A 20,860-nucleotide genomic window follows, 5' to 3' on the forward strand; every position below is an offset into this window, starting at 1 on the left:
CTGTTCTGCTTTTGACAGAGAAAAAGAACATCACGAAAAGTCTAGATAATGAAGTCCTCCATGACTACACTGCATTTTATCTCCATGGAAGGCAGGTATATCAATTAACCATATTCATCTATTTCCTTTTTCTTTCTACGTCACCTGTAGCAGGCTCTCGTAACAATTTAACTTCTGTTCTTCCTTCCACTGATCTTCATTCAAATGCTCTCTAATATTCCTCCCTTCCCTGGTCATTCCTGGATTTCCTCATTTGTCTCTATGTGGCTATATTTTCTTAATCAACCAAATTACTTTGCTACTCTGCCCCTCCTCCCTTTCTGTCTATTCCGTTCCTTTTGAGTAAGGCATAATACTCTCTCCTGCTGTATTCCAACCATGAATCTCATTCTCCAATATTTCAGTAATACCTGTAATATTGAATTTGCTTCTCTACATTATACTGTAGGTCAACTTGACTGTTTATGCAATTAAGGTCAAAGGTTTTACTGCTAGTTCCTCTCATGGATTTTTGTTGCCTGTGAATTTCTAAACATCTTATGCAAAATGATTTTTACTTTCATGGCTTTCAATGGGAGTCCACCACAATTTCTTTCTGTTCAGGTGGATCAAAGATTCCTCTGAGGATTATAAACTAGAAAATATTCTGCACAAAGATCAAATAAAATCCTCAGCTCATCTCTCTTGATACAGTGGAGTTCCTCAGAAAAACACTTTTATTCAAAGCAAGCAAACATTGAATTATATTCTGTGTAAGTACTACACTAAGCAATGGGGAAAACACAAAATGCAAAGATGAACAATATTAGATGACCTGCAATCTGATTAACAATTAGAAATATCTACGGGTATTTATCCATATTGAATCTGAAAGACTTACATGTGGGCCCTAAATGTGTAGATAGGCTCTACATCTAATGAGGCACTCCTGAAAAGGAAATAGAAAAATAATTTTACAATCATGCGATAATTACAGAGTAGGATAAGATTGGATTAGGGATATAAAAGGGATGAATAACTAGCAATTACTAATCAAATTACAAAGTAGGCTAACATTTAAATACTTGCTTTTTGGCAGGAACTGTTTTTTGCAAGTTCCAAAGTTTTAGAGTATGATCTTCAGAGGCTGTAACCAGAACAGGCTCTACAGGATGAAAAGCTAATGCCCGTACTCCATCAAAATGGCTACGTAGTGTATATTTGGGATTCCATGTCTTTCGAAAGGCATCTTTATTGGCAGGTAACTAAAAAGATAAAAATGAACTACCATCAGCAAGGATAATTATGGCTAGATGCAACTTGAATTCTTTAAAAGAATTTTGTAAAACATCAAAAAATAGTATTGCATGCTCAATTTAAAAAATTTAAGCATGCTACAAATTGTCATTTAAAAATTCGATTTATACAAATATATTCACCTTCTTACGAAAAACTTTATGTTTAAAAGGTCATTAGGCCAAGTGGGAATTTCTTTAAATCAGAAAACTAAATTTGGAATTATTATCAACTAAAAATAATAATGTCCTTCTGATAAATTATAACAAAATCTTTATACGTCATTTTCCCAGGCTATTTTTTTAACATAGTGTATTATAACTTTTTTCAGAAAGGAAAGTAGTGTTATTGAAAAAGGAATAAAATACTTTCTCCCACCCTCCAATAATGCTGGCAGTTCTAATATTTGCTCCTCTCATCTTGCCAGTGAGTGGGATAGGTTTAGTGAAGACTTCTCAGATTGTAGTTCTTCTCCCAGGGGTGAGGTTAAGACTGAGAGGCTCAAGGTTACTATATTTTTAGAACAGAATAATTCCATATAAGGATATAAAACTGTGTAGTACATTAGGGTCTCAATGATTGGATAAAGTTTACCTAATTCTTCAATGTCTTCATTTCAAAAGGGATTGGTTAGATTTCGTGTCTAGAACGTAAGATCATATTCTCAGCTAATGAGAATAATGGTCAGTGGGGGGGGAGGGACTTGCGTTAGAGTCTATATAAATCACTGCCTTTTCTTTGTCTTGGGCTTTCCTACTCCAGGTGAACTGCTGTAGGATTGTCCAGATTCTCGAGAATCGAATAAATCTCTTTTCTGTCATCACTTTGAGAGGCCTCTGAGTAATTGATTTATGTAGGGACCTGAGCCATCCCACACACCAGGAATTTGAAATCACTTATAAAGCAATCATATGTTTACTAAAATTTAATAGCTCACACTTTAAGGCCTTTCAGAAACATTTCTTAAAACAAAGATAACAGAGTTTATTATCCAACGTGAATATGGAAGTGAGGAGTGTTGGTAATAATGTGGAAAAAAAATTCACTTAATTTAATGTAAACTTATAGTACTATTAAGCATCTGGACAGAAATAAAAATCCAAATAAATCTTAATTGTAGGTGAACTAGTCATATTAAAATTGACTGATTCTACTGATTGATATCTATTGATATCAATCTATTGATACTGATTCTAAGGCTAGTTTCCCCCTAGCTTTCAGCATGACTCTAGGTTGTTGTTTTCTTAACAATGGCCTTAGTAACTTTGCTAAGGTAAATCTGCTCACAACACGATTTTTTTAGTTATCTGCTATTTGGGATTGTTTATACCACCACGTGCTATCATTTGTAAACATAATCAAAGGTTCACTGTGTCCAATATGTAACTATTTTATCCTATTTCATTCCAAACTTCAAATTCAATATAAATCACGACACCTAACAAATTTATCTTCACAACAAGTTAAGTTTCATTTTAACCTCATCGTTTTAATGTATCTTGACATTAATTTCCTTACACAGGTCATTCTGAAAATGAAGTCTTTTATTAAAGCATTAAGAAGTTTAAAAATAAAACCGCACTTACATCGTAACTATAGTCTGCATCATTTGTTACCGTCAAGTCTGCAAGGTCGCCAAGGCCCAGTACACTTAACAAAACATCATCAGAACCCATAATAAATGACTTGCCTCCTCCAGATGGAAACATTGGTTCAGCTATAAAGAACAAAACCGCTTCTTAAGTGCTGAAAAGTCATACAGAATAATACAATATTGGGGAAATCTAAGTACTTTACTAAGACATAAAAGAAATGCAACTTATTTAATTTCCCTACTTCCCATATACAAAAAAGGAAGCCACTGAGCTACAAAATGCCCCGCTAAAATATGTAATAATTGTAATGAAATCTACAAAAATAATTAGTATTTTTAACTAAACTGCCATCTCCTATAAAGTCAAGGTGACTTCTATTTAAATCTTTCTATAACACCATAAATATCATTTATACAGGTCTTTGCATTATTACCATTATAAACGAGTTTACGTGTTGAGATGGAAATAGGAAGAATCTTGATTATACTCCTTCATGCTAAATTTCAGGTTGTTACCTAGAATTCACGGACCATAAATCCCTTTATGATAAAAAGTTTTCTATAACTAATTTTGTAAGATATAGCTAAGTATATGTAAGGACATATACTTAAATAATAATAAATGCTTTTAGTCTTAAAGTTCTTAGTTCCTTGCTTACTCAATTTTAAACTTTTATGAAAAACAGCTACTGATACACATTCAAAAGAACAGTTAAACTGAAATTGCTTTAAAACATTTTACATTCATTTGCTGCAATGAAACTACTGTGATTCAGGATCTTTACTAATTTGCTATAAAGAAAAATAGTCCTATTTACTCTTCAGAGTTCACTGAATCCCACGTACTTCATGATCACCCTTAGATGTGGTCTCTCCCTTTTCAGAGGCACTATTAACATGCATTCAGTAAAAAGAACGGAAGGCTTCAGTCTAAGAGCCAGGAAACTTGAGTTCTAGTCTTGGCTGCATTGTTAACTAGCTGTATGACCTTATCTAGGACACTTAAGGTCTCTTGGCTTCATTTTTTCTTGTCCAATCCTACTAAGATTACTTACAGTTTGAAAATTGTATGACTACTATTCTCCTACATTCTTTATATTTTCCCCAAATTGCTTATAAGGTAAACAACCATTATATACTAGCTGAAATTAACTATTAGGTTTAAAATTCAATTCTAAAAATGAGGCATCAAATTTAACTAGTTTTTAAATACTATTTAATATATTAATAATCATGATTCTCATGTTAACATTTGGATAAAAAACAATGCTGAAGTTAGGTTAAAATTTGCCATTTTCTTCTATTTGCAGCTTATTTAAAAGAATTCTTTTCCCTCTGTATTTTACTATACTCCTGCTAATATGTTTATATTGGGGTGGGTAGGCAACTTAGAAATGATGTTCATTTTCTGCTCTGAAAATTGTAAGATCTTAAAAGAAATTTACAATTATACATTAAAAGTAAATTTTAATATGATACTAAAAAGAACCAGATGAATCAACATAACAACATTTTTACTAAGCAATTCTAGCCACATTTGAAAATCAGGCACAGATATAATTGGAAGAAATTATATATAAATGCACATTATAAAGAAGATGATCATTATGTGAACATGTATACTTTGAAAATGTTATGATGTAAATAAACAAAGCAAATAATGACATCAATAGCTCATAACTGTTCATACTAGAAAAAATGAAACTAAGTAAATACAATTTACTTTTAAAAAAGAGAAATGTAATACCTTTCAAATTTACTGCAGCAAGTCAAATTCACCTCTACTTATAAGCTCTATATTTTAATACCAACACAGTTTTTCTAAATTTTTTCATACCATGCTAACTAGGTGCAAAAAATCAAAGATAAAATTAAGTTCTGAATCACTAACAGATTTAATATAGTGAAAACAGCTAAATAATAAGCATGAGTATACTTAGTAATGTTTTAAAACAATTTAAGTCTGCTTACAACTGCAGAAATTTGGACAAATTTAGTCTTCGTTCCCCCTATTTCTATTAATATACTGGGTATCATTACATATAATGGCCAAAAATTTGAAAACTATGTAATTAGCTATTTAGATTATTTTTTAAGAACCTGCATGTAAAGTTAAAGGTAGGTAACATTTTGTTGTGATTTGTTTGAGTTACTAGAAAATGTAATATTTTTTGCAATTTGTTTTTAGCACATGTACACACACACACACACACACATACACACAGATACATCTTCATAATTTTGAGTTTAAATATCACTCCATAACTCTCTTTGAGATTAAAAAAAGCCATGGCTATCTTAAAGTTATAAAATCAATAATTAATAAGTGGTTCCGATCATTTGGGAGGTTAGAGAAGGCCAAGAGTTGAATAATTTGTTGGCCAACATAAAATATTGATACCAGACTGGGTCATTTGCATTTTAAAAAAACATTCAATATTCCCTTGATTAAAAATTAAGTACATAAAATGTATGGTTACATATTATAAGCCAGTCCTACTACTACATACATCTACTGGTGAGAATTTTTTAGCTATATTTTTACACTGTAAAATTCTGCTTTCTCCAAAGAGCTACCACTATGGCAAATTACACTCAAAAGGTGTGACAATTACCTCCCCTTCAGAAAAATACCTCCTTTTAGGTAAATTATTTAAATTAATGTTCTATACATGAATAAAACATGTATATACATCACAAAAATTTTCTATATACATATATACTACTATGAAAAAAATTGCTCTATAGCTCCTAAGTCATCAGTTTTTCCCCCCTGCAAAGTAGTTTAAATATAACAACATAAAGTAGGTGATCTAAAATCAGGTAGCAGAATTGATTTCAAAAAGCCCTTGTTACCTTTAAGGTACACTAGAGTTTCCCCAGTACTTCAATAATTAAGGAACATGAAGTGGGACTACAATGTAGGTGAGAATGCCTTATATCATGGTCCCTATGGGGTCTGTGCATCTATTATCTTCTTCCTGAAGATGCTTATATCAGGAGGAAAAACCTTTCACAAAGGGGGTAAGAAACACAAACACAAGGTAATTTGAAGTCTTGGCAGCAATATTCTAAAAAGCCTCAAATTAGGCAGCATTCTTCCATGCAAGTAAACCCTTTTCTATGAGAAATGATATCTGACTGTTATGCAAAGTAGGAGAATTTTCATGAGGAAGTGAGATAATTCTGGAAATGCTTTTAAAATATAAAAGAATTTAATTTCTCACATATCCCCAACCTACTACCCAAAGAAGTCCAAAGAAATACTCTGCCTTTGTTTTGTTCTAGTTTTTTTGACTCTGTACCTTTGTTCTTTCTTTTTCTAGCACCTCACCTTCCACTTTTTTCCTTTCCTTAACAGGGCATAATACTTATTATCATTTGTTATATGTTTTGAAAAATGCCATGTTGTTTACTCTTAAATAAAAAACCCATGTGTATAAATTTTTGTATTTTTCTCAACAAAAAGTTTAATTGCTTTTTAATTACGTAGGATACACTTGATTTTTTTCCCCCTGTAGGCCACTGGCTTAGCAGAACAATGTCTATTCTAAGATCAAAATACATTAAAGTAAACTGTAATCTGCAGAAAATTCTTATAAGCAAGGTTCTTCTGAGTGTGGGGTGAGGGAGGTCTTAAGCAACAGAGCGTATTTACCCAGAAGCCTTTCAATTCTATTAATTTTTATTGTTGCTTTCAGTTGTGTATAACTCTTCTTGACCCCATTTGGAGTTTTCTTGGCAAAGATTGGAGTGGTCTGTCATTTCCTTCCCTAGTTCATTTTGCAGATGAGGAAACAGAGGAAAACATGGTTAAGTGACTTGCTCAGGGTCACACAACTAGGAAGTATCTGAGGCCACATTTGAACTCAGGTCTTCCTGACTCCAGGTCTGGCACTCTATCTACTGAACCACCTAGCTGCCCTATCCTATGAATGAAGAAGTATTACATTTTTTTATTCATAAAGTAGCATTTAAATATTTGAAATTCAAAATGTCCAAATAAAAATGAATAAACAACACAAAATAGTTTAATTGTATGTTGTTTTCTTTCTAGCTTTCCTTCCTCCTGCTAGTCATTATTTTCTTCCCCTTTCTTACCTACATTTAAAAATGTAATTATTACTGTAGGTGCTACTGTTTGAGAAAAAGAAATACACATTACCTAATATTCACAAATTATTAATAAAATTAATAAAATACTATATCATAAGGAAAGGGCACAAAAGTAAAACATTTTTATTTAGAAACTGGTTAACTGCAAATACTTTATTAACTACGGCACCACAAAAATCAACTGTCAGCATACAGAGAATCTATTAAATTTTGGTTTAAATTTTAACATCAAAAACTCTCATAAGAGATGTGAAATTTGTACTTCATTCTAGAAGCTACCTTTATATGATAAAGGTCTAATACTAAAAGGATCAGGTATAGTGTCAAAATAAAGCACTGAATTTATATACTTTTTCCTAAAATGATAAATTAGGGATTTTGTATGTGTACACAAACACACAAAAATGTGCACACATATTTATATACACAAGACAGTACAAAACCAAGGACTAAACTTTCCTTCTCGAAGTACATAGTTTTTAATATATTTTGTCTTTAAAGAAATTACTATAATTTATAATTGCTTGTATGTACAATAAGCTAAAATTAGGCTTCTGAAAGACACCTTGAGAAAGAACTTACAAAGAAACCATATAGGAAGCAGTGCTTCCATGACATAAAATGGGAAATAATTTGCTGATTTAAAGTAAGAAACTAAGATGCCACAAAGTATATTTAGTTGTATTATCAAGGGTCTGTCCAAAGTCTCTCTGAAGATCACACTGAAGACTTGCTATTAGCAACTCAAACAGCAGCAAGTGAGAGGAAAAAGGAGCCATATACTTTGGAATGAAAATCTTCAGTAATATAAATAAACATGGCAGCTAAATTTTTGTACCTTCCTCTGCTCTTGCACCTTCGTGATCAGTCATTCTAGTTGAGGGTGACCTAGACTGATTAATGATTCCTGAAGGGATGTGGGGTAGCTCATCATCTCCCAGATCAGCTATCATGTCGTGAAGTTTTGTCCTGTTGACCCCTGTAAATTAATGGCAGCAGCAGAGATTCATTTGGTGGCTACTGCTTAACTTGCTAGAAATCTTTATCACCTGTTTACCAATGAAACACAACAAACTAATTTATTAAGAGAGGTCCATTTGTAAATACTAGTACCAAGTACTATAAAATTTCTATACCATTTAAGCATAATTTAAAAACAATTATCCAGAGTGTAATTCCCATCACCCATCAAACCCCCCCACTCCATTACGCCCATGGGCACAGAAGACAGATGACAACTTCCCATAAAATAAAATGATGTACACAACTTGAAAATATATGTAATCAAACACAGATTTTTTTCAACTTAAAATTAACATTTTAAAAAAGTAACTAAAAAAAAAAAAAGAAAAATTAGGCATGATTGGTAATGTGGGTGCAACAAACAATTAACTTTCCCTGATGTTTCCCTTCATCCCACAAAATTAAGCCAAATTAAACTACTGCTAATATTATTCTAATTCCTTCCCACTAAAGACTTCTCTGTGTGTGTATGTATGTGTGTGTGTGTGTGTGTGTGTGTGTGTGTGTGTATGAGACAGTTTATCCACGAGTCCTTTGTATATCACTGAGACTATACAATTCTAGATATTTAGGGAGAACTCTAAAGCTTTTACCTAGATAATTTTAGCTACTTCCCTCCCTCCCCCACTCTCCAAGGCCGACCACCTAAAACAGTTTTTGCCTTATTCCTCTTTGCTTTCAACTAAATGGGTCTGTCCAAAGATTGACGTTTTTAAAGCATATCAGAAAAGGGAATCGTGTTTAACACTTTTTATGGAAAGAACAACAAAATATCTTAGAGGCTTTAAGCAAACTTACTTGAAATTTCCAAGCTGACTAAACGTAATCGTCACCTTGGGTGGAAGTTTGCTGGAAAGTGTTCCCCAAGCATTCATCTCCTCCCCAACAGAGGATTTTACCTGAAGTTTTCCCGTGCGCTTATTCACGCTTGTACTATACTTATGTACTTTTATTTCACTACTCAATAAACCTAGATTTTAAGGTTTTGAAGGATGAGAATTTTCACAGTGTTATTTTTGTAGCCCTGGTGCCTAGCATGCTGTGAACTGTGGATACTAAGTACTTAGATAAACAGTGACTGAATTAAACTGCTACAGTTTTTCCTTACTAAAATTTCAATGGGTATAATGAAATAAAACCTGCCTACAAAATGTTTTCATTTCAATGTCCTAAAATCTTCTCAAATTTAAAGTGACCAAACTCAATCCCTCTTCCCTATCTCACCAAAGCTCTTCTCCCATTTACTAATTTCTATTAACAGTACCAAACACTTTCCAGTTAGTAGGCTTGAAACCTATGGGCCATCTCTATTCCTCTTCTTTAGCCCTTAAGTATCAGTCACCACTGTCCTGTAAACTCTTTAGTCCAAAGAATCTCCCTCCCTTCTCCATCTCCATTGCCAAAGCCCCCAATACAAGTTAACATGTTGCTCATTAATTACTACCATAGTTGCCTAATCTTCCTGCTCTAATCTCAAATTCCAAAGCTTTCCCTCTCCTCAGAGAGCACTTTTTATCTTGCCACTCATCTTCTCAAAAACCAACATGATGCCTATTGCCCAATGGAATAAGTATAAAATTCTTACACTAAATAAACTTCATTTGAAGTTTATGAACTTATTTTTTTAAATGTTTTAATAACTCTTAAATATAATTGATCTTCTTTGATAAGATCTATATGCTTGACCAGACTGCCAAAGGAATCCATGGCATAACAAAGGTTAAGAACCTCTGATTTAAACTCTCAATATACTTGACGACTTAGCTCTATAAAACGTAATTGACCTTAATACCCTCTACTCTAGAACAAAAATCCTCTTACTCTTTGCTCACACAGAATATATTCATTTTTATTTCCTTGCCTAAGGATGATTCCAGAAAGATAACTCATCCTTTCCAAAGCCCCTAAATCATCAAACTCTCCCTTCTATCCTATTTGTGTAAGTTTTTATCCATTCTCCATGGCCCACTCAAGTCCTCTATAATACCTTTTTATATTAGCATACATGGAACATGCAATATAAGAAACATACACGTGCCTGCTTTAATTATTTCATGTGTATGTCTATCTCCTGAGGCAAGAAACATTACTTTATTAACTTAGACCCATTTTAGGATTCTAAGTCAAATCAGCTCTCAATGAACTTCACAGAGAATAAAAAGGCTTTCTTTTGTTTAAAAAAAAAATTTACTGAAATTAACAAGGTTAGGGAAACAGCCCATGAGAATGGTTCCAAGAAAGAAGCAGAAGCCACTCTAGTGCCCTATGGGAGATAACGATGATTAAAGGAAGGTAGCAATACCTTTAGGAAAAAGGAGAACAAGGCAAGAAACAAGATTAAGTTTATATAAACATATTATACACTGACCTACTGAGGAGACAACCTGACAAAAACACTTATTTTCCTTATGCTGGAAGATTGGTTGAATATTACTACTTGCTCAGACAGTTACATAAAGAGCTAAAGAGAAGAATTTGTTAACACTCCTCTCTGTCTGTCTGTCTGTCTCTCTCCCTCCCCCTTCCCAAAGTACTTTTCCAAAGAGTCATCTGAGGGAGAACAGATACTATCATTTTCAGAAGCAAGGAAACAAGCCTAGAAAGGGCAATTTTTCCAATATCACAACCTAGTGTGTGAGGGCAGGACCTCAACTATAAGACTGCTAACTCCCAGTCCTAAGAACCATTTTTCAACTACCCCATGCTAGTTGTACTAGAAAAAAAAAATCTGCAACCGTAGATTCTGTTCTGACCACAGTGGTGTCAGGGTGAGATGGGGATGAACAACATTGTAACTAGATGTCTGCACTTAAAGACATTCATATTTTTGGAGGTGTGTTTGCATAATTAATATTTTCTGCAGGTAAAATGAAAAGCCCAAGTAAAACAGTGTTCTTGACTCTGTATCACCTAATAGTGATTTTCAACCATTGCTGAAAAAACCCAAACCTCTTCCATATTAAAAAAAAATCTGTTCCTGGACTTGCCTTTTGAAGTTAACAGTGACATAAACACTGAACCAGACAGGCTCCAACTCTAATCAATTGCTCTTCCCTTTTTCACATACTCTGATAGTGTCTCAGTATTTTTCAACTGTTCTTTTCCTCTAGGGATATAGATTGTACATTCTCACAATGGGGAGACAATAGTTTTGGATGTTTTTGTGGGGGAGGAGAAAAGATCATAGAAATCTGAAAGCTCATTTTAAGAGTTATCTCTAACAGTATCTATAGACGTCAGGGAGAAAGTTAGCCTTCTTCCCATCCCTATATCCCTTTTAAGACATCACATCACTTTTCCACTTTTCTTGTATTGTTATAAATTGAAGAAGCCCCCTCTGACAATGTAATGTCAAGTCTCTATATTCAAATCTGCACCTTCTGTACACAGTCCTTCTCAAGTTTCTTTAAAGATCAATCTTAAATTATAATCTTGAATTATAAATTGCTAAGGGACTTATCTTACATATATTGTTGCCAAGCAACTAACTGCCCCTTCTACACTATTTCATAAAAATTCTATTTTTGCTGAACCAAACAATTAATATTAGGTGGGGGTATAAGTATAAACAGTTCTTCAATCCTTACTATTTTTTAGCAGCAACTTTCCCCCCCAGTAGCTAGTTTAAGCGTCCAAAGTAAAGATTTAAGTTACAATGGCATCAGTAATACTAAAGCATTAAAGTTTAACACAAAACTTTTTAAAATCTCAGTCACATTGTCACATGTGCCTTCCTTAGAGATGAACTGATGATAGAAATAAATACCTAAATATACGTAAAAAAATGACTCATTCATTCATCATCATTTCAACTTATTTCTCAATTCTCAGGTTCTACTGTAATCTATATAGAAAATTTTTATTCCTCAGACTGAACAAACAAATCTTTTTAATTTAATTATTTTAATCATAACCTTCCAGACCAGACTTAATAACCAGATAACTCAGAAAATGCACCAGACAAGACAGAGGCAGATATCTAGACAAAATGCAAACCAAAGAGCAGATTATTACATTTCTTTAGTTCAATCACTTGTCCATGACCACATACATACTGGTTATTTACAAGAATATCTTTCCCTATATATCATCACCACAAGTGAGACAGCTAGAAGCTCTACACTGGACTTGTGAAACTTGGTTCAATTTTCAGAGATTATTTCTTGAGCATTTATGTTCCTTGTTGTTTAATCTTTTATATCAAAGCCAAACTCAAAATCAGCAGGAGCTGGGTACAAAATTAGCCTTTTGGGGCAAGCATAAACAAAGGAAAATCTAATTCCCCTCCCCCAAGATATAAATTTCTAATTTGCTATGCATTTCCTCCTTCTGGCATAAATAAATCAAAATATTGGTAGGATAATTAAACCACTATATTTTCTAAAGATTATAATCACACTGAAGTAATCACATTTCTGCCTAGGATATATTAACACAAGAGATATATTAACATAAAGTAAATAAGCTACCATTAAAGATAATTCTTAATAAAATACATATTTCTTCTAAAAAATTTACTTTATAAGTAATTTTATATAAATTACTTATTTTATATACAATTTTATATAAAAATTTTCTTTATAAGAAAAAACCCACACCGCAAAATTAGGATGCTTTTTTTAAAAATTAAAAAGGGTAACTGGGTTGAACTAAATAGCAAAAAACCCATGTAATGTTTAAAAATAAAATGTGACAGAGGCATTTTCGTGCAGTAAAAAGTGCACACAGGACTTGGAGGCAAAAGAAAGCTCTTGCACATACTATTCGTACGACCTCTGCAGATCACTTAGCCTTCTTCTGTGGCCCCTCAGTTTTGTCACAAAGAACACAAGGAAGACTCGATCTTACTACTCCAAAATTTTATATCAGAGAAATAACAGAATAAATAATATAAAGCTTCTCCCTCATAAAAATCAGCATCAGAAAACCTTCCTCACAGGAATATTGAGGTCTACTCAATATTCATGGGTAACATTTCCCCCCATAACTATCAAAAAAAGTTGTTTTAGCATGGAGGTTACATTACAAATACAGAAATATGTACATACATGCTCTGCATGTGCATGAATATATACGCATACATGCATACATACACACACACACACGCTGTTCTTGTTCTGCTATTTGCGTCACATCTGACTTGGTGACCCCATTTAGGGTCTTCTTGGTAAGGTATTGGAGTGCTTTACAATTTCCTCCTCTAGCTTATTTTATAGATAAGGAAAGTGAAGCAAACAGGGTTAAGTAACATGCCCAGGGTCTCAATGTTTGTGTCTGAGGTCAGATTTGAGCTCAGGTCTTCCTGGCTCCAGGCACGTTACTCTACATCCACAATGCCACCTAGTTGTCCCAGTACATATATATATATATATATATATATATATATATATTTATATATACGTGCCTATTGAAAAAATTCCAACAGAATTTAACTACTGCTCGTTTTTATAGAATACCAAAATTACAGATATAATATTAACTTCCCTTGTAAAGATTATAAACTGATTAACAACTTTTCTCCTTTAAATAAAAAATAAAGACTAAAGTAAGAGGCAGCAGTGGCCCAGGGCAGTGGTGTTAAACCAAACAGAAACAGACCCTTGTAGGCCGTACAGGGCCTTAGACGACCACAGCTTCACATCATCAATATTGTGTTTTACTTTGATATATTTTGTTGAGCATTTCCCAATTATATTTTAATCTGTGACAGCTGCATTCAGGAGCTTGGCACTTGGTTCAGTGAACAGAGAGCTGGTAAAGAAGTCAAAAAGCCTTGGGTTCAAGTTCCACTTCTGAAACATTCTGGAGGAGCCAGGGCAAGTCATGTGACTTCTCGGTGCCCCATCCCCGCTGCCCCCAGCAAGTCCTTAACATTCTAAGCTGCAGAGATGTTGATCTGCATTGGTCAAGATACTGCCTCAGAAGGCACACCCTGAACAGATGAAGGTCCAATACAGGAGAAAAGAAAAGCTGCCACCCCGAGTATTCTGGTTTATAATAATTTGCAAGCATAAAATATATATGTATGTGTGTATGTATGTATGTGTGTGTATATATATATATGTGTGTGTGTGTGTGTATGTGTAAATACATATATTTGTGTATCCACACACACATTATGTGTGTGGAGGGGGAAAGGGAGAAAGGGAGAAAGGGAGAGGGAGGGAGAGAGGGAGGGGGAGAGGAAGGGGGGGGGGGGAGAGGGAGAAGTAGAAGGGATTTTAAAAACAATCCACTCTAACACAAATAGTTCCTCGTGACAACTTCCACCTTAACTGGAAAGTACACAACAAATTAAGATGACAGTCAAAAAATATACAGGGTAAATATTACAAGATGGTGAATTGATACAATGAAATTTAGAAAAAAAGAGGTTTCCTTTTACAAAGCTCTAGTAATCATATAAGAGCTTAAAAAAAAAAACCTCTAAAGGGGATGCCCATCAATTGGGGAATGGCTGAGGTTGTGGTACATAATTGTGACAGAATATTATTATGCTATGAGAAATAATAAGATGGTTTTAGGAAAAATCTGGAAAAAGTATCAACTGAGCAAGTGAAGCAAAAGCAGAATGATGAGAACATTGTACACAGTAATAGCAATATCATACAATGATCAACCGTGAATGATCAGCAGTCGTTTACTCTTCGTTCTCAAAGAGGACCAAGGACATCAGGAAGGGGATGTCCTGAAATGAAGTGAGGCAGAGCTGTGTCTCAGTGTCTCCTCCTCAATGATTTCAGACAATCCCCAAGGACCCAAGATGAAAGATGCAATCTGCCTCCAGAAAAAGGACTGAAGCACATTCCTTCCAACCTTTCTTTTGTTGTTGTCTGTGTTTTCACTCTCAACATTCTGCATGACCGCACATGTAAAATCCATATGGAGTTGCTTGCCTTCTCTGGGAGAAGAGGAGGGGGGAGAATTTGGAACTCAAAATTTTGAAAAACTAATGTTAAATTACTTACATGTAGTTAGGAAAAAATAAAAATGTGAAAATTCAAAGAAAAAACCTCTAAAAACGTACTAGTGGATAAAAACATGAAAATATGCAAATGTTTTGTCCATATATAAAGAAATGAACAAGAAGCTGATCAAGTTGAGAAAGGATTATAACTAAGAAGACAGAGGAAAAAAATTATTTTATTTCTCTAAAAGGGAGAACTAAATAAGCAAGGTAGACTTTCCCTTCACAGCATGCCCTAATTGCTTTATAAGCATATTTCAATTAGAAATAACGAATCCTATCAAAGAAGAAGATACAAATATACATTTGTCAGCTTCAACAAGCCCAGAGATGCTCAATGGCTTTGCCCAAAGTCCAACAGGTATAAACAGAAGCTAGTCTAAAATGCTGAAATATATAGTGCAGTGGAAAATCTCTGTTTTAATTATAGCACTCTTACTATGCGACTCTCAACAAATTTATTTAGCCTCTATGGGCCTCCTTTACCTCAGTTTTAAAATAAGAGGATCAGACTAGATGACCTCTGAGGTCCATTCAAATATTCAATGACCATAAGGATTTAATCTCAACCATGTGATCTTTAACAAATGATGCCTATGTTGTTCATTCTTCACTCTTGAAGAGGACCAATGACCTCATGAGTGTAACGTCTTGACTTGAACATGAACTGGATTTAAATGAGGAAGAGCAAAAGAGAAGGGAATAAGCATTAATAAGCACCTACCACAGGCCAGGCATTGTGCGAAGGAAGGCTTGCAAGTATTATCTCATTTAATCCTCACAATATCCCTGGGAGGTAGCTGCTGTTATCCCCATTTCACAGATGAGGAAACTGAGGCAAATAAAGGTTAAATGACTTACTAAATGTAACTCAGCCAGTAAGATCACATATGAATGGAATTTCCCCAACTCCAGCCACAGCACTCTATGCTCTATGCCTCTTTGCTATCTCTTTGCAGTCAAATATGTTCAACACTAAGAGCTACAAAAACTTAACAGCCCAAGGAGGAGAAAAGAGATGAACTACTATTATGGTAGCTCAGAATAGTAAAACTAAAAGAAATGGCTTATTAAACTTGCTAAAAAAAAAAAAAGGCACAGAATGGTGAAACAATTATTAGGCTGCTTTTTTTATCTTCATCAACTAGTTTTTTCAGAGTATTTAGAACACTAGCAAACAATTTCAGGATATTTTACAGGTATTGTTGTTTTCTCTCTGCAGAAAGAACCAGCAAAATATATATTCCATTCTAGCAAAACAGGACAACTTTAAAGCTAAAAGATGACAAAGTTAAAAGAGAAAGAAGGCAAACTGAGAGAGAAAAATATAAAGTAGCATGGCGCAGGTGCAAGAATGAGCCGTGCAGCCTCAGAATTTTGGTTCAAATCCTGGCTCAACCATGTTCTACCTGCGTCATCTTGGCAAAGTCACTGAACCTCTTTGGGTTAGACAGCATCCACATCTGTAAAACAGGAGTAGAGCTGGAAGGGAGAATGGACTTTATGATCTTTAAGTTCCCATTCTATAAAGTATCAATGTTTTTAATATTTAAGAAACAGGCCTTAGACCACCACTTCTTCAACTGTGAGTTGTGACCCCACAGTTCAGGAAGTCCTGAAGGGGTTGCAAGTTGAACAAGTTAAAGAAACCTTGCCTTAGGCTTTACAACTTGCTACTAAATTTATTTAAATCATTACTTTAGAAGTCTTTTCACTGATATGTCAAACCTCAAGGGGTTCATATGGGTGAGCATTCCTCCCTCAACGGAAGAATATTTACGACAAGTAAGAAAAGGGTATCAAGAGCACTGGTATTATACTAACAATTATCACATGGTAAGGCAAACTTCCTCCAAATCTTTATCAGTTTACAAAAATGTCAAGAGAAAAGAGTGCCATTAACACAGCAGGAAATCAACAAATATTTCAGGGTAAGGAGTAAGAGGTAGAGTGAAGAAAGAATAATCACAGCATTGAAGTTTTACTAATTTTTCTGAAAAATTTTCAAAGCTTATCTGAACAAAAAAAATGGAGATTCTTAAAGATGGAACACTAGATGCATCATGGGGATAATTACTAACAATTTCAAGAATTGCTGTAATTTTTGGGTTTTGAAAAAAGAGGACTAGGGCTAAGAGCAGTCACGAATAAAGAAAAAAATTTTAATTTCCCAAGTGCCATTTCCCCACCAGCAATCCAGGCTTAGGTAATATTGTATGTTAATATAGATGATCAAGTAAATAAGATCTTGATTATGATGCGGCATATCAAGAGAAATATAAAAATAATGAATAAACTGTCCCACAAAAGCAAAACAAAAAACAACTCTGTGAGAGCAGGTCTATTTTGAGTTCCTTCTTTTAATAGTTATTCTTACAGACCATTCAAGACTAGCTAGACAAATGCATATGAAAGTCTAGAGGAATTTCCTTAGTGATGACTTTTCAAAATGCTACATAAGCCTAATATTCAAAACAATTCAACACATGTGTAATTAAAACAGAATTTTGGGGAAATTGTAAGCCTTAGAATAAATTATCATGACATGCTAATAACTTGGGGCAAAGAAATAATTCTGAGATAGCATCTGATCTTGACTAGATGAAATCAGACCGAGCTGGTTTCCCTATCTTTAGCTCAGTCTCCATCCATTAAGTGCTGAATTTAATGCTATGCATGTGTTTCATTTTTCTCTTTTTTAATCCTGTGCTTCTTAAGGAAACACAAGCTGCAGCTTTTAAGGAGCACAATTCAATGACAGTTAAAATGGTAAAGTCAAGAATTTTAAGGATCATTCAAGCCCACACAAGTAAACAGGATCTGTCACACTGAAGCTACAAAGAAAATGAAGGTGAAAATGAAAAATAACACTAAGAACTGAAAAAACAATTGATGCAAGGCAGCCTAACTAAGCCTCAGAAAAGAAACGGAAGCCCTCCCAACAGGACACACATTATTACTCAATTGAAGGATGTGAGAGATCACTTCTCCACTTCAATAAAAAAACTGCCTTAGCAAAAAAGACAATATGAAGAACGGAATAGTTTGGAAAAGGTAACTTTACTGATGAATTTACTTTTAATATTCAAACATTTATGAAAACCAATGTCAGAAGGATTCTAGATGAGCTTGTGAAGTCTAAGCATTCTAATCAGACCACAAAACATCCACTCTACATGGATAGAGTGACTAACTGAAAAATGGACTGATACACTGAGAAGCAGAATTAATTCACAGTTACAGAAATTCCATAAAGGAGATGAGACTAAACTATAACTTTAGATAGTGTGACTTGGTCCCAGAATGTTAATAAAGTTATCTGAAAGATGTTTCATAAATCTGAAAGGTGTATCATTTATTAAAACAGTAACTCACTTGATTTTAACTCCACTGAAAATCTATACGCTATAATCAAGGAATATAATCAAGGTTATTCTTAGAAAAACAGACTTCACAGGCATGTTTAATAGCCAATATGACAAAAATGTATCTTCATAATAAAGAATTTAAGAATGTCAAACATCTTGCAAACTCCAAACAGGTGACTAGAAAAAAGACACTGTTCATTAAAACTTTCCTTCTTTTTAAGATATAAAAAGTAGCTAAGTATATTGTTTAATCTACTAACTTTATTTTACTTTGTGCCTGTTATACACCAACATACTCTGAAAGAGTCTAAAAGAGAGGATGAAGATAAAGAACTTGGACTAAAAATCATCAAGCTAACATAGGGTAGGAATACTTAACTCCTACTTTTTTTGTCCAATGACAGGTAAGAAGAAGCAAAGAGAAAGTAAAAAAGGAAAATTGGAAGAAGAGTCAAGAAGACAATAGAAAAATAAATTTAAATTTTATATGTGACTTATTAGCAAATTGTTCTAGTAAACAAGCATTTAAAGTCAAAACCACTCTTTTGCTTATGTTTAATTTCCAAATTTTAACACAGGTGTCTATATATATAATAAGGTATGTATCAAGTTAAATGGGATTAGAAAGATATGTGATAAATTATCACTTTACATTTTGAGAACAAGTGCAGCAGATGTTTCAGCTTAAAATGTCCACATGTAAGCCAAAAGATTAAAGAAGGTAAATCTCTTAAAGCTTAGCCTCTCGAAACTAATCGTAATTTCATTAAAATAACTCATCATGCAAAACTGCTTAAACACTCATCATGCACAAATTATAAATAAGTGATGTTAGAGCCTGAATACAGCACCAGCCCAGCACTGTTTTAAAATAAAATAAGCATTTTGCTATAAAGGTTGAAACTTCTTCTAGAATTGTTGAAGTTCTAAATTTTTAAGTTTTCAAATCAACATGCAATAACTGAGGCTAGCACACAGCAACAACTTAAGTCTATAGCAAGGAAAAGGCACCAAGTCAAATTTCAATATTAAGCTACTAGCAGCTAATCCCTACTCTCCAAAAAAAAAAAATTAACCATTTACAAAATGAAACTCATTCTAGAAATATTACAGCTACCATTTGCTAACCCATCTGAGTCAAATATGTGTGTGTTATGAGAACTGTCAATATGAAAAACTGTGTTCCTTTTCTCACCTAATTTTATTTTTCCCTTTGTAACGATCAGGAACAACACATTAAGAATAGGAGTCAAAGGACACTAAAAACAGTGTTAAAATATTTATTTCCTCTAAGTTTAAAGCTGATTAAGGACAATTTCCCCCTTATTTTATAAACAGAGTTAAAATTTTCATGATAAACATCACAACTGAATTTATCAGTGACTAACCCATAAGTACATATCTGGTAAGCCCTTAAGGTTTTATATTGGGGATATTACCTATGATAGTTTTTTTTTTAATTAAAGTCAGGCAGAAGCAATAGCAGGAAGTATCATTTTGCTCCTGATATTTCTATATTCCTAAATCTATAGGAAACAAAGGAAATTAACAGTTAGGGTCAAGGGGAAAGCACAGAGGGAACAGAAGTTAAGTAACAGGTTCTCCCTTTCTCCCTTTCTTACTGACTGCTAACACTTTAATTTCATGACCAATCTCTTACACTGTTTATGATTTGGAAAGCAAGTGTTTCTAGTCTCTATCCCTGTCCAATTGGATGTGCTTTCAATGTTTCTCCATTCCACTAATGATACATTAAATTTTGTTCATATGAACTTGAGATGTCATACAACAGACAAAGTTTAAAGTTGGTTGCCCCATTATGAAAAATGGTAAATGTTAAACACACACACATACACACACACAAAAAAAAACCAAAACATAACTTAAAAAATGTTTTCCTCAATATTAATATGAAAAGTGACATTAAAATAGTCAGAATATCTGCACTTACTCTTGACCCCTTTCTTCCCCTTTCGTTCCTTCTTGTACTGTTCCTTCAGTTTACTTATTAGTCCCTGGTCTACATCCCAAACCTCAGCAGTTGGGGACAGGTCATCTTTGTCTACATGCAGCATATTATTAAAAGAAAAAAAATCAGCAGTTGGCAATGCAAGCTGTTGGCAATCAACTGTTATATAGGTTTATGTAATCATCATCAAAATGTACTATTAGATTATATTCAAAATATTTAAAGGTGCAGTGTTTGCCTTGTTATTCACAATTCAAGCACGAAATCCTATGTTAGTTTTCCAAATTTTAAAATATTTTAACATTTAAAATTTGACTAATTTTATGAATCAAACTTCAGGAATGGTTATTTTCTGAATACCGCTGCTGTTGAAGCACCAATAAAAACAAAATATAAAACTATCCAAATTAGATTACTGCATCTTTAGAAAGTTGTTAATAAAAAAATTATTCAGCCAGCATCATAAGCAAATAAATGAATTTCATGCGTACTAACCATGAAAGTGCAAGCTAAGTATATGTCAGTGCCATTTTGTTGATGAAAGTAAT

At 33.6% G+C, this 20,860-nt stretch overlaps 1 protein-coding gene across 6 annotated transcripts in view; it reads right to left on the minus strand.

Moving 5' to 3' along the window:
- The window catches only part of STRN3 (striatin 3), a 96,502-nt gene that overhangs the window by 11,161 nt on the left and 64,481 nt on the right, over positions 1-20,860 (minus strand). For 3 of the 6 annotated variants that reach the window (XM_072622515.1, XM_072622509.1, XM_072622513.1), the window contains exons 8-12: positions 20,295-20,405; positions 7,824-7,964; positions 2,862-2,992; positions 1,069-1,244; positions 881-928 (exon numbers count right to left, since the gene is read on the minus strand). In XM_072622515.1, coding sequence (XP_072478616.1) covers positions 881-928; positions 1,069-1,244; positions 2,862-2,992; positions 7,824-7,964; positions 20,295-20,405 — 607 coding nt within the window. The remainder of the gene's footprint in view (positions 1-880; positions 929-1,068; positions 1,245-2,861; positions 2,993-7,823; positions 7,965-20,294; positions 20,406-20,860) is intronic. The other 3 variants (XM_072622512.1, XM_072622510.1, XM_072622514.1) reach the window with 3 other exon arrangements.

This window comes from Notamacropus eugenii, chromosome 7 (assembly GCF_028372415.1).
Source record: "Notamacropus eugenii isolate mMacEug1 chromosome 7, mMacEug1.pri_v2, whole genome shotgun sequence".
Classification (NCBI taxonomy): domain Eukaryota; kingdom Metazoa; phylum Chordata; class Mammalia; order Diprotodontia; family Macropodidae; genus Notamacropus; species Notamacropus eugenii.